Below are 14,843 nucleotides of genomic sequence, written 5' to 3' on the forward strand. Positions count from 1 at the left end.
AATGAAAATTCTACCTAAATTAAATTACTTATTCAGTGTCATGTCAATCAAACTACCAAAAAGTTATTTTATAGAGCTAGAAAAAAATAATAACAAAATTCATCTGGAAGAACAAATGGTGAAGAGTATCAATGGAATAAATAAAAAAATGTGAAGGAAGATGACTTAGTCATACCAGATCTCAAATTATATTATAAAGAGGTAATTGTCAAAACAATCTGGTACTGGCTAAGAAATAGAGCTGTGAGTCAGTGGAATAGATTAGGTACACAATACACAGTAGTAAATGACCATAGTACCCTAATGTTCGATAAACCCAAAGATCCAAGCTTTGGGGACAAAAACTTATTATCTGACAAAAACTGCTAGGAAAACTGGAAAACAATTTGGCAGAAACTAGGTATAGGCCAACATCTCACACCATATATCAAGATAAGGTCAAAATGAGTACATAACTTAGATATAAAGGGTGATACAATAAGCAAATTAGGAGAGCATGGAATAGTTTACCTGTCAGATCTATGAGTAAGGAAAGAATTTAGGACCAAATAAGATACAGAGAGCATTACAACATATAAAATGGATAATTTTGGTTATAGAAAATTAAAAAGGTTTTGCACAAATAAAACCAATGCAACCAAAATTAGAAAGAGAAGCAGAAAACTGGGGAGAAATTTTATAGCAAATATCTCTGATAAAGGTCTCATTTCTCAAAAATATAGAGAGAAAGAACTGAGTCAAATTTATAAGAATACTAGTCATTCCCCAATTGATAGTCAGAGGATATAAACAGGCAATTTTCAAACAAAAAAAATCCAAACTACCTATTGTCATATGAAGAAATGCTCTAAATCACTATTAGAGAAATGCAATTAAAACAACTTGGAGGTGCCACTTCACACCTATCAGATTGGCTAATGTGACAAAAAAAGGAAAATGTTAAATGTTGGAGGGGATGAGGGAAAACTGAAACACTAATGCACTGTTGGTAAAGCTGTGAACTGATCCAACCATTCTGAAGAGCAATTTGGAAATATACGCAAAGGACCATAAACCTCATACCCTGTGATCCAGCAATACCACTGCTAGGTCTGTATCCCAAAGAGATTTTTTTAAGTGAAAAGTACTTACTTGTACAAAAATATTTATAGCAGCTTTCGTGGTGGCTAAGAATGGGAAATTGAAGGGATGCCCATTAATTGGGTAATGGCTGAACAAGTTGTGGTATATGATTGTAATGAAATAGTATTATATTACAAGAAATGACGAGCAGGATGGTTTCAGGAAAAACCTGAAAGGACTTACATAAACTGATGCAAAGTAAAGTAATAAGAACCAAGAGAACGTTGTACACATAACAGCAACATTGTACAATGAATAACTGTGAGCGATTTAGCTATTCTCAGTAGTACGATAATCCAAGACAATCCCAAAGGACTCATTATGAAAAATACTATCCATTGCCACAGAAAAAAACTGATGTCATCTGAATACAGACATACAAGCTGCTATTTTTTCACTTTCCTTTCTTTGGTTTGAGTTTTACTGCACAAAATGACTAATATTTACTGATACCTAAACCAGGAAGAGTCAAAACAGAGAAAGAAAATTATAGACCATTTTCCCTAATGAATATAGATGCATAAATTTTAAATAAAATATTAGCAAAAAGATTACAGCAACTTATCATAAGAATAATACAATTTGATCAGGTAGGAATTATACCAGGAATGTAGGGCTGGTTCACTATTAGGAAAATTATCAGCACAATTGATCATATCAACAACAAAACTACAGCAATCATATGATTATCTCAGTAGAAGCAGAAAAAGCTTTTGACAAAATACAACACCCATTCCTATTAAAAACACTAGAGAGCATAGGAATAAATGCAGGCTTCCTTAAAATGTTAAGTAGCTTCTACCTAAAACCATCAGCAAGCATTATAGGTAATGGGGATAAGCTAGATGCATTTCCAATAAGATCAGAGGTGAAAGAAGATGTCCATTATCACCACTGTTATTCAATATGGTACTAGAAACATTAGCTTTAGCAATAAGAGAAGAAAAAGAAATCAAAGGAATTAGAACATGCAAAGAAGAAACTAAGTTACCACTCTTTGCATATGATATGATGGCTATACTTACAGAATCTGAAAGAAACAAGTGAAAAACTACTTGAAATAATAAACAACTTTAGCAAAGGTGCAGGATATAAAATAAACCCACACAAATCATCAGCATCTCTATATATTACTAACAAAGTCCAACAGGAAGAGACAGAAAGAGAACTTCCATTAAAAGTTACTGTATACATTATAAAATATTTAGGAGTCTACCTGTCAAAACAAACCCAGGAACTACATGAACACAATTACAAAACACTTTTCACACAAATAAAGTAAAATTTAAATGACTGGAAAAACATTAGTTGCTCATGCGTTGGCTGAGCTAATATAACAAAAATGACAATTCTACATAAATTAACTTATTCAGTGCCATACCAACCAAACTACCAAAAAATTATTTTATAAAGCTTAAAAAAATAACAAAATTCATCTGGAAGAACAAAAGGTCCAAAATATCAAGGGAATTAATGAAAAGAAATGCTAGGGAAGGTGGCCTAGCCATACCAAATCTTAAATTATATTATAAAGCAGCAATCATCAAAATTACTTGGTACTGGCTAAGAAATCGAGTGGTGAATCAGTGGAATACGTTAGGTACGCAAGACACAGTAGTCAATGACTATAGTAGTCTACTGTTTGATTAAATCCTAAGACTCCAACTTCTGGGATAACAATTCACTATTTGGCAAAAACTGCTGGAAAAACTGGAAAATAGTATGGCAGAAACTGGGCATAAATCAATATCTTATACCATACACCAAAATAAAGTCAAAATGGGTACACGATTTGATATAAAGGCTGAGACTATAAGCAAACTGGGAGAGCAAGAAATAGCTTATCTGTTAGATTTGTGGAGGATGGAAGAATTTATGACCAAACAAGAGATAGAGAACATCATGAAATGCAAAATGGATAATTTCAATGACATTAAATTGAAAAGGTTTTGTACAAACAAAGCCAATGCAACCAAAATTAGGAGGGAAACAGAAAATTGGAAAAGAATTTTTTATAACCAGTGTCTTTGATAAAGGCCTCATTTCTAAAATATATAGAGAAATGGGTCAAATTTATAAGAATACAAGTCATTCCCCAACTGATAAATGGGCAAAGAATATGAACAGTTTTCAGAGGAAGAAATTAATGCTATCTATATTCATATGAAAAAATGCTCTAAATCACTATTGATCAGAAAAATGCAAATCAAAACAACTCTTAGGTACCACATCATACCTGTCAGATGGACTAACATGACAAAACAGGAAAATGGCAAATGCTGTAGAAGATGTGGGAAAACTGGAATACTAATGCATTCTTAGTAGAGTTGTGAACTGACCCAACCACTCAGGAGAACAATTTGGAACGAGGCCCAAAGGGCTATAAAAATGTGCATACCCTCTTGACCCAGCAATACCACTTCTAGGGCTGTATCCCAAAGAGATCATACAAATGGGAAAAGGACACATATGTACAAAAATATTTATAGCAGCTCTTTTTGTGGTGGCCAAGAATTGGAAATTGAGGGGATGCCCATCAATTAGTGAATGGCTGAACAAGTTGTGGCATTTGAATGTAATGGAATACTACTGTGCTATCAGAAATGATGACCTGGCAAACTTCAGAAAAACCTGGAAAAAACTTGAATGAACTGATGCTGAGTGAAGTAGGCAGAACAAGGAGAACATTCTACACTGTAACAGCCACAATGTGTTATGACTAACTTTGATAGAGTTATCTCTTCTTAGCAATGCAAGGATGCAAGACAACTCCAAAGGACTCATGGTGGAAAATGCTATCCACATCCAGAAAAAGAACTAGGGAGTGTGAATGCAGATTGAAGCATATTATTTGCTCTCTATTTTTTGTTTGTTTCTTCTTTCTTGTGGTTTCTCCCAATGGTTCTAATTCTTCTTTACGACATGACTAATGTGAAAATATGTTTAATATGTAGAGCCTATATCAGTTTGCACACCATCTTGGGGAGGTCAGAGGGGAGGAAGGGGGAGAAAATTTAACACTCAAAACTTATGGAACTGATGCTATTAACCAAAAATAAATTTTTTTAAAAAAATTAAAAGGTTAAAAAAAGAAATATAACAATACCATACAAATGACTAATATTGAAATGTTTTATGTGATTGCATATGTATAACCTATATCAGATTGCTTACCACTTCAGGAAGGGGAGTGGGGAAAGGAGGAAGGATAGAATTTGGAACTCAAAACTTTCTTTAAAATGTTTAAAATTGTCATTACATGCAATTGGGGAAAAAATAAAATACTTAGAAATAAATGGAAATCTTCACATGCAGGGCTTCCTTAAGGTAGAAAGCCCCAATGCTAAGTAGGGGCATATTCGTGGAAAGATGGGATAGAAATCTGCAAGAACAATGTCAGAGTCAATTAGTAAAGGTTTGTTATGTTACTAGAATAATTCTAAATGTAGGTATTAAAATCGGATGTTTGGGTTCCCTCAGCCCATTATAGAAGACACATAGACTCAAGTAGGGATTTTTGGAGTTAGAAGATTGGCATTCAAACCTCAGCCTGACAGCAAGACTACTTGCTGTCTATATGCCATAGTATTTATATGATGAGCCAAGGTGCACCAAACCTAACACCAAAGTAGCATGGGCTTCATATTCTTATATGCAAAATGATGACATTACACTAGATCAGGAGTTCTTAACCTTTTTTGTGTCATGGACCCCTTTGGCAGTCTGAGAAAGAGTATGGGCCTTTTCTCAGAATAATATGGGTCACCTGCATTCATAATTTAAATAAATGCCAAATTTCAGTTAGAGGTTAGTGAAAATAAAGATAGAACTTTTTTTCCTATCAAGTTCACGGAATCCCTGAAATCTATCCACGGACCCTCATGGGGATCTCTGAACTCCGGGTTAAGAACCGCTAGAGTAGGAAATCTCTAAGATCCTTCCAGTTCTAGATCCTAAGTTCCTATAATTGTTCAATGTGAATAGAGCCAATGCAAATTTGCTGCATCAGACTCACAATTTCTGTAAGGCAAGTGATTTCTGAAAATGGATTAGTCTGGCCAAATTAAACTACTGCTCCATTATCTGGACCCTACACTGCCCCAAAATAACTTTGTGTTTTGGATAAAACTCATTAGCCGATCAATAGCTGGCACTGCCATTTCTAAGAGGTAAGTCACAAGATAAAGAACTGCTTTCCTTCTTAATAAACAATTAGCAAAAAGGAGAATATATAAAATAAAGGTAATTAAAACAATAACAGATATAGTCAAAGATACTAGTCATAACTCAAGAAAGCCTCCTGGAAGGTAATTACATATAACAATGTCATTTTGACTTTTACACAAGAGAAATTAATCACAACCCTTTTAAAAAAAACCGCTGAGAAAAAAAACTGTCTGTTGGATACATGTTTTCTTTCATAAGACTAACTTGTATCAAAATCTGCATGATTTTATTGGAGTAAGAAAAACACCTTACCATAGTTGTTTGTTTTTTTTTTTTTACTAAAACACATTTTCACAATTTGTGGTTGTTGGATTTTTTTTTACTTAATAATCAAGCTCTGTATTCTCAGCACATCTAAGAAATAAACAAAAATGCTGTGTAGTGTTTTTCCCTTCCCAAGTTCCCTGATGAAAAAACGTTCTGACTGAGCTTCATCATCCATCATCTCAATGGAACATGAAAGTTTACAAAAATATGGCATATACCGAAGCAGATCAGTGTTGTTTTAAAATATTTTAATAGTGCCTACTGCTGCTTTAGGAACCAAATTTATATTATGTTGAGTCTCACATCTAGTCTGCACTAACTATACTTTGATCACTCTATCAAAAGATCAAAATTTAAATATTATGCAAATTTTATTTCCTTAATGTTCCCTTTTTGCTTGAAATCAAACAGAAGACTTGTTTCCCCTATGAAAACAGAGGACTATAAAAAATCAACATATTGAAACTAAGGAGGCAATCTTTGCAAACATAGTCCTACTTTATTCCGTTAAAGGTAACATCTATTACAGACCCAAATAAAGAGGAATTATACTTTTTCTTAAAAGAACTCCAGACATCAATTTTCAAGCCTCTTAATGTATGAAAAGGATGGACTGGATTACCTACATCATTATGACAAATGTTCTAAGGCCATCCTCAGTGATAAAGATTAATTTCAGAAGAAATGTCACACATATGTCCTTCCTGAAAATACTTTGGCTTCAATGAACAGAAATGGGGCAGTAATTGAGCAATGACTGAAACTGAATCTAAAGCAATGAAAGAAAATGTCACTGTCCCAGATTAATATCTGTATGTATATTGAGTTCATTAAATATAAATGCTACCCAATGAGGTACAGAGAAAATATTACCTTACCTCCACATGGAATCTTTCATTTCCAAGGAGCATTATGTAGTATGTGTAAAAGACGATTGAGATGAGGAAATTCTAGTAGCCGTTCTACACAACCATTTTCATAAAGGCTAGAGCACAGGTTGTGATAGGAAGGGTCTGAATACAATTCAATAAGCATCCATCCAGCACTTACTCTCTGCAAGGCCTTGGACTGAAATGGATCAGAGACTCAGAGCTAAAAAGGACCTTAGAAGTCGCAAACTATCATCTAGTCCAGGGGGTGGGGAACCTGCAGCTTTGAGGTCACATGTGGCCTTCTAGGACCTCAAGTGCAGCCTTTTGACTGAGTTCAAGTTTTACAGCACAAATCCTGTTATTAAAGGGATTTGTTCTGTGAGGTTTGGATTCAGTCAAAGGGTGCAGGTTCTCCACCCCCAATCTAGTCCAACCCCATCATTTTTTGCAATGAGGAAACTGAGGTCCAAAGAGTCTAAATAAATTACCCCAAGATCATGCAGATACAAAGTTGTGGAGCTAGGATTTGGACTTCATTTCCACTGTTCTTTCCATCATACTAACCTTCCAATAGCGGCCTAGCATCGTGGGAATCTGTCTAGTCCATCCTTCAGAAGTCACTTAATAGTAGTAGCTCATACACATAGTACCTTTAATAAAGCATTTTACTTCCATTAGTCCAATGAGGTGCTTACTGCCACTCATATTACTGCCATTTTAAGTATGAGGTAATTAAGACTCAGAGGGGTCAAGGTACTTGTCCAAAGTCACAGAAGTGTAGGACATACAAGTGAAAAAGACCTTCAAAATAGATCGAAGCCCCTCATTTGACAGATGACCAAACTGAGGACTGTGCTCTGCCCAAGGTCAAACAAATAACAAAGCTAGTATTTAACCCCAACATCTAGTATCTTTTCTACTATATCCCAACAGAGTGCTAGACTTGGTCAGGAAGAGGAAAGTGAACTGCTGCCTCTGATACTTCCTGACTATGTGACCCTAGGCAAGTCACTTAACCTCTCTCAGCCTCAATTTCCTCATCTGTAAAATGGGGATAATAACAGGAAGCCCTTCCCAGGGTTGTTGGTGTAAATCAAGTGTGATAATATACATAAAGGGCTCTATGAGAAGCTAAAAGGGCTGTACAAACATTAACTAGTCCACAGCAGGGTTCTTTTTACAACAGCCTTTTAACAGGCTGCTAGCTGTGTTAGAGGGATTGAAAGGTAAAATAAGAAGGATCACCATCTCCTGCTCACTTTATGCCAGCCAGAGCAAGTGACAAGGAAGTTACTTGCTTATGCAAGATCCATGTTGCTCTCCTTAGAAAGCCTGCTTAAAGTTAAAAGATTCTATATTGAGCATTACATGGGAAATTTTGGGCAGGTGCCCCTCTCAAGGATAACAAAGATGCCATGGGTAGTGTTTCCATCCATAGTGGTTTTTTGGATCAAAAGATGGATTTTCCTAGAAAAAAATGGACAATGTTTTTGTTCTATAGTTCATCTGAGATCATAAAGATCCTAATTATACTGATTCAAAACTAAGTTAGATTGTGAATGACTAAACCAACACAATTTGCTAAGAAGCACCAAGTTTTTTAAGGAAGTTTTCCATTTTCTATTCTAAATTTAATGAAACTTAATGAAGGAAGCAGTAAGAGTATAGCTAAAGCAGTTTTAAGAGTACACATGTATACATACACACACACGATTTGCCCAGTTAACTTCTTTAAATTTAAGTGGATAGGTCCTTGGTTGACAAATATACAGCCATTTGTGGAGGCCCTACTTGGGAGAAACTATTGCGAAAGGTTTAAACACATCCAGTCTGAAAATCTCAACACTCAAACTAAAACTGCTGCAGGAAATAAAGGTTACTTTTTATTATCCACAGGCTAATTACCCAGTTTGTAGATTTTTTTCCCATTTCTCTTGCCTACATATGCTTCCATAGAGAGGAAATGAAAGACTATATAACTCAAATCTGTTCATTTGGCTACTTGCCTCTTCAGTAAAAGGCCTCTAAGGCTCCTTCCAGCTCTAAATCTATGATCCCTTTGACATTAAGATGGTACTTGAGATCAGCTGTAGATCTCATTTATTCAAGGGGGTGGGTGGGTGTGTGGGCATATGTGTATGGGCCCGCCCCCCCCTCCCCCCCCAATAGAAACCACAATCATTTCATGACACCTTGATGGGCTAGCAATGTAGAAATCCCCCAACGACCTGGTGGCTCAACAGTGGAAAACAAGGAAAAATAAAATAAAACAAATTTTGCAAGGACATGGAAAAGAAGGTGGTCTCATTAGCTGTTGTGATGACTTATCTGTTGTCCTTGAGTAAGAGACATCAGCAGTTTAGTCGAAATATACTTTAACAATCGTTTAAAAAAAAAAGTCGTCACTGACCCTCATCTCCTGCCCTTGAACAGGAAATGTTTTCTCATTACAATAAGAAAATGTGTCAACTGTATGACAAGTTTTCCTCCAGAAAAAAACCCTTTTTCCTTTGAATGATTCCCCATCCCCCAACCGACCCTTTATTTACCCTTCCCTCTCCTGTGAAATGCCTTACTTATCTATTGTACATGGTCAAAGAATTTTGCTGATTGGCTGTGTACTCTAAGCCATCCTGAAAAGCTATTAAAAAAAAAAACAAGTATGTACCCTAGGAAGCTAAGTAGTCTTCCTCAGCACCCTAATTAATTTCTTTGCTTTTATTTTGGATTGAACCCCAGTTGACTAGAATGTCTTTCCCCAGAGGTCCCATTCCTCTTGGTCAAGAGATTCTCCCACAATACTTGTTCTCCATTTTGATGGATAATTAAGGTAGAGTTTTTTTTTTTCTGTTTGAACTTTTTTTTAAACCAATTGTTCAATTTTTTTATGTAGCCTGAAAAAATTCCACAGAGCTTTATGGATAACTCTTAATCATTTATAATCATAAAGAACCTCATCCTAATTATATTGATTTGAAGCTATCTTAGATTGTTTTTAGGATACACAGGATTGTTTTTAGCATTTACTAAGTACCTACTAGGTCACCATTAATATGCATTTGCTGAGTGTCTTCACTATGTACAAAGCACAATGCTGATTGACGAGGGAGACATAAATATAAACAGTAATCCCAGCTCGATGCCTGTGAACCTAGCACTGTGTTATGTGGCACATACATGTAGCAATGGACCATTCTTTGACCTGTAGATCAAGACCAACTTGCTTCTAATTTAAGCATACTATTTTTTGCTTAAGGTAAGGCTACTCCTAGAAGCTACTCAGACACATCCTAGCTATGTGACCCTGGGCAAGTCACTTAACCTCTGTTTACCTTAATCCACTGAAGAAAGAAATGGCAAGCCATGCCAGTACTTTGCAAAAAACAAAAAAAAACCATGAACAGTATGGTCCATGAAGTCACTAAGAGTCAGACACAACTAAACAACAACAAAACCACTGCTCTTCTACAATCAAAGAGTTCCAGAGCTCCCTCATTTAACAAATAGTTCTATGGATCAAGAGAAGAGAGCAAGAAGTAACCCACTGAATGCAGTTATGATCTGTTATCAAGTCACTCATTAACAGCTGGGCTTAACACTTTTCAGCTGCTTCTTGACCCAATTCAAGCCTTCGAAATTCCTTGCTTCTCTGGGATCTCACAAACAGATTAGCATCAGACCCAATGAGCATCAGCCCCAGTGGCAAACTAACTTTATCACACTAACTACAGAAGTAGTGTGGCTTTAGTGCTGTACTTGGAATGTTAAGGTCCTGAGTTCAAATTTTGCCTCTGATACTTAATAGCTGTATGACTTATGAGTAAGTGCCTTGACCTCTCTGAACCCATTTCCTCAACTGAGTATGGTGATATTAACATAGTTACCTACCTTCTGATGGTTGAGAGATCTATTAGAAATGTCAGTTATTTTGAAAAACAATTTAGAACTATGCCAGCATTACTGCTATTAGGTCTATACCTCATGGAAATCAAAGAAAAAGGAAACGGACCCATATGTATAAAAAATACTTATAGCAACTCTTTTTGTGATGACAAAGAACTGAAAAATGAGGGGCTGCCCATCAATTAAGGAATGACTGAATAAGTTATTGTACAATATATGAATGCGACAGAATATTATTCTGCTGTAAGAAATGACAAAGGGCATGGTTTTAGAAAAACCTAGCAAGACTTATGTGAACTGATGGAAAGTGAAATGAGAGAAACTAAGAGAACAATTTATATGTTAACAGCAACATTATAACAATAATCAACTGTGAAAGACTTAGCAACTCTAACCAATACGATGATCCATGACAATTCCAAAGGATTCATGATGAAAAATGCTATCCACCTCCAGGTAGAGAACTAATGGACTCCGAGTGCAGATTGAAGCGTATTTTTTCCCTGTATTTTTCTTGCCTTTTCCCCCACACAACCTGGCTAATGTGGAAATATGTTTTGCATGACCTAATAGATATAAAGGAATTAAATTTCTTTCCTTCTCAGTGAGTAGGGGCAGGAGTAAAGGAAGGTAGAAAATTTGGAACTGAAGATAAACATTGAAACATCAGTTATTATTAGGCAACCTTAGCTGTGCCTAATTCTTGAATTTTTTGGGCTAAAGTGAATGTGAAAAGAGCCATGGACTTAGAATCAGGAGATTTGACCTTCAAGCCTAGTTCTATGTGAATAAATCAGCTTAACCTCTTGGAGCCCAGGTTCCCTCATCTGTAAAATGGTGTTACAATACTCTTATAGTACCCACCCCACAGGATTGCTGTGATTGCTTTTAAAACCTTAAACCATGTCAATATAAGCTATTTTACTGTATTCAACCCCCACAATCTCAGAAGAGTCCACCTGAAGTCTTTAAAGCAAGGTTATATTCACATGAACTAAGCTGCAATACAAAATCATAGCGAAACCAGATGACCTAACCAAATCAAAATGAATCCACATAGGCCCGTTATGCTGATTTCACACTTTATCTGATAAAGAGTTGGTTTTTCATCCTTTGGATAAAGATAATTTTCATAGCCCTCAAACAAGTTCCCCTTACTTTCTATTTTGAAATACAGAAAACCTACCTAAAACATGAATAATTTCTTACTCAAAGGTATAGTCATCACCTTACGGAACTCAAATTCACTCCATGTACTTCCACAAAGGAACCATTTTCTAGGAATAGAAAATTAGCTACAAGCCACACTTGGGCTGACAGTGAGTCAAGTCTTCATAGTAAGAAGTTCGAACTCTCACATTGATGCCACACATGCCATTTATAATACTTACGCATTACAATAGGGTTTCTTCTCATAGCCTTTATAGTTGTTCATGTTCAATGCCATCTTGCAGACTTCACAATGGAAACATCCTTTATGCCAGTACTGGGGGAAAAAAATTGAATTATTATGTTGTCACTATTTTCTAAGTTTGATATAGAATTAAAGATCATAGATGACATAAGGAAGGGACCTTGGAGGAAGTGTCTAAGGTGCTATGTAAAACCACATTTTCTATTCATTTGGCGAAACTGCCTCTACGTGAATTAAAAATGCTAATTCAATTTCTTACTAATATTTGAAAATGCATTAAAGCCAGAGTTCTTAAACTAGGGTATATGAACTTTAAAAAATATTTTGATAACTACATTTCAATAAATTGGTTTCCTTTGTAATCCCATGTATTTTATTTCAGGCATTTAACAGATAGAGTCCACAAACTTTTCCAGACTGTCAGTGGATCCCATAACAAATAAACAAAAAAGTCAAGAATCCTTTCACAAAAGGAATTTTAACAGAAGGCATGCTTGCCTACTTGTAGTTAAATGAAGCAAGCAGCTTTTTAACCCCTTTAAAGTGGTTTTTAAGTAAGTTATTATTTTCAGGTTTTTAAGGGGTACGAACGATGGTGGAATAGTGGGAAAGCCCTGGTCATGGAGTCAAATACTGCCTGACATTTACTAGCTGCCTGACCATGGGGTCACTTAAATACTCTGAGCCTCAGTGTACTTTCTCATCTGAAAAATGGGAATAACACATATTGGATTACTTAAAAACTCTTCAAAAACTTTAACATGCCTTAACAATATCAACAGATATTATTATTACTACTACTTTCCTACTAGCTTTCTGTAGCAGATTTTGTTGCATTTCTATTTACTGTACCCATAGACAACTCTGAAACTGATTAATGGAGAAGTCACTGTCCCTGAAAGTGCCTTTAAAAAAAAAACCTAGTTTAAACCTCTCAAAGAGTAGATACTTATAGGAATGATCTGTGTACCCTGGGTGGCCTAGTGGCAGTGCTAAGGGCAATGAACTTGGAGTCAGAAGACCTGGGTACAATCCTGCCTCTACTCTTTACTACTGGTGTGACCGTGGGCAAGCTTCTGTGGCCCTCAATTTCCTCACTTGCAAAATGAGGGAAAACTGGACTAGCTCATCTCTTCACTAAGGCCCTTCCAGCTCAAAATCTTATGAGCATCAATAAATAATAAACAAAGTTTGGCAATTTAAAAAACAACAACAATAATATAGTGAGATAAGGTTGGAATCACTTCTTTGCTACGACTTCCACCAAACCCACCGTGGATCCCGAAAAGGGTTTGTTTTAACAAGGCATCACGACGAATTATCAATAGCATGGGAACCAGAGCATCTGTCCAAATTCCCCTCCTTCCTTGCCGGTCGCTTTCTGAGTGATATAAAGTGATTTAAGTCGTGTAATGCTGTGCCATCCATGGGGCCTCTTTCAACCCCGGAAAGCTGTCGAGCCGTAGTGACAGCGGGCTTTCACCTATTCCATTGAACTCCCTCCAGAGGGAGGCAGGAGGAGAGGTAGGTAACGCAGGAGAAGCCAGAGTTTCAGCCAAGAGAGCCGAGCGCCCGCCCCAAGCGAACGTCAAAGGTGGTGAGGCCCGGGAACAGCGCCAAAGCCTCGGGTTTCTCTGGAAAGCTCGAGGTCCGGAGCTGGGGCGGGGGAGGCGAACAGCTGGCTGTTGCTTTCCCCCCTCTTAACAATGCGGCAGTGGCTCCCCGTGGCATAATAATAACTATTTGCTTCTCTACCTCCCCGCGATCCCCCACCACATTCCGAAGGAGCGAGGGAGGTGGGAAAAGGGTCTTAGAGAGATGGGGGATGGCGGGTGGGGGGTGGGGAGGTCGAGGGGCTCACTTGATGTAGCAAGTCTGCCCGCCCCTTGGGAGATTCTCGTGCTCTCCTCATCCCCTGTTCCACCCCTCCTTGGGCAGGACAGGAGAGCACTGCCTAGCAAGATATGCAGCCCCCCCATCCCTCTCGGAACCCTCTACCCCAATTGAAAATTTAAACACTCAACATCTGACCTTTCGGGGGGGATTTTTTCTTTGCGCTGACCACACAAACCATCCCCTGTATGTACGTGTACGTACACGTACACGTACACACACACACACACACACACACACGTCGCTTTCCTTCCTCCTCCAAAGCCAAACTTCTAGCAGGTGCAGCGGCGGCCGAAGCGCCCGTGGGTAGGGGGCTGGCTCTCCCTTGGCTGCTCGCTCCCTCTCATGTCACCCCTCGCTCACCTTATCCAAGCAGTTGACTTTTTCCGTGGGATACACGACTTTCCCACAGCGGGCGCACTGGGGGTTCATCTTCGCTGCTCTTAGACTAGGTGACGACTAGGAGGAGGCGGTGGCTGAGGCTGCTACTGCTCCTGCGGCGGGGCTGGCGGCGGCGGCTGGGGGCTCCGGAGAGCCGGTGTGACATCCCCTTACGAACTAGCCCCCCCACCACCTCCGGGCTGGCGGGCAGTCGGACAGGCGGGCTGGCGTCCCCGGCTGGGGGCGGCGGCGGCTGCTGCTGCTACTGCTCCAGGCTGGAAGGTCGAAGCAGACGACAGCAGTGGTGATGGCTACAGCCCGGGGCTCGCTCCTTTTCCCGACTGCAGCTCCACGGCATGCGGGATGGGAAGGGGAAGGAGGAGGAGGGACGGAGGGTGCGTGTGTGAGTGTGTCTGTGTGTGTGCGTGCGCGTCCCGCTCCTTTCACCCGTGTGGCCACCAACGGTAGCACCAACGCAACGCACTGCAACGCACCCTCCTCCTCCTCCTCCGCCTCCGGTCGCCGCCGCTGCTGCTGCTGTTGATCCGGCTGCGTCTCCCTCTCACCCTAGGTACAAATGACTCATACAGATAGATAATCTCTCCGTTCCCTCTCTATCTCTCTCTCCCCGCCGTGCAGGAATAAGCCAAACCCACCGACGCTCCTGGACCAAAGTTGCAGTGAACGAGCACGTCGGGTATCTAGGGAGGGAGAGAAGGAAGCCGGAGAAACGGTGACAGCGGCGGCGGAGCTGTGGCGTAGGC

The 14,843-nt window shown here is 38.7% G+C and overlaps 1 protein-coding gene across 1 annotated transcript in view; it reads right to left on the reverse strand.

The window, feature by feature from the left end:
* Positions 1-14,445, reverse strand: part of LOC118850885 (LIM zinc-binding domain-containing Nebulette-like) — a 255,565-nt gene extending 241,120 nt beyond the window's left edge. Inside the window, exons 1-2 of the mRNA XM_036760521.1 lie at positions 14,062-14,445; positions 11,783-11,877 (exon numbers count right to left, since the gene is read on the reverse strand). Coding sequence (XP_036616416.1) covers positions 11,783-11,877; positions 14,062-14,130 — 164 coding nt within the window. The 5' untranslated portion in view covers positions 14,131-14,445. The remainder of the gene's footprint in view (positions 1-11,782; positions 11,878-14,061) is intronic.
* Positions 14,446-14,843: the final 398 nt, after the last annotated feature.

The sequence above is a fragment of the Trichosurus vulpecula genome, chromosome 5 (genome assembly GCF_011100635.1).
Source record: "Trichosurus vulpecula isolate mTriVul1 chromosome 5, mTriVul1.pri, whole genome shotgun sequence".
Lineage (NCBI taxonomy): Eukaryota > Metazoa > Chordata > Mammalia > Diprotodontia > Phalangeridae > Trichosurus > Trichosurus vulpecula.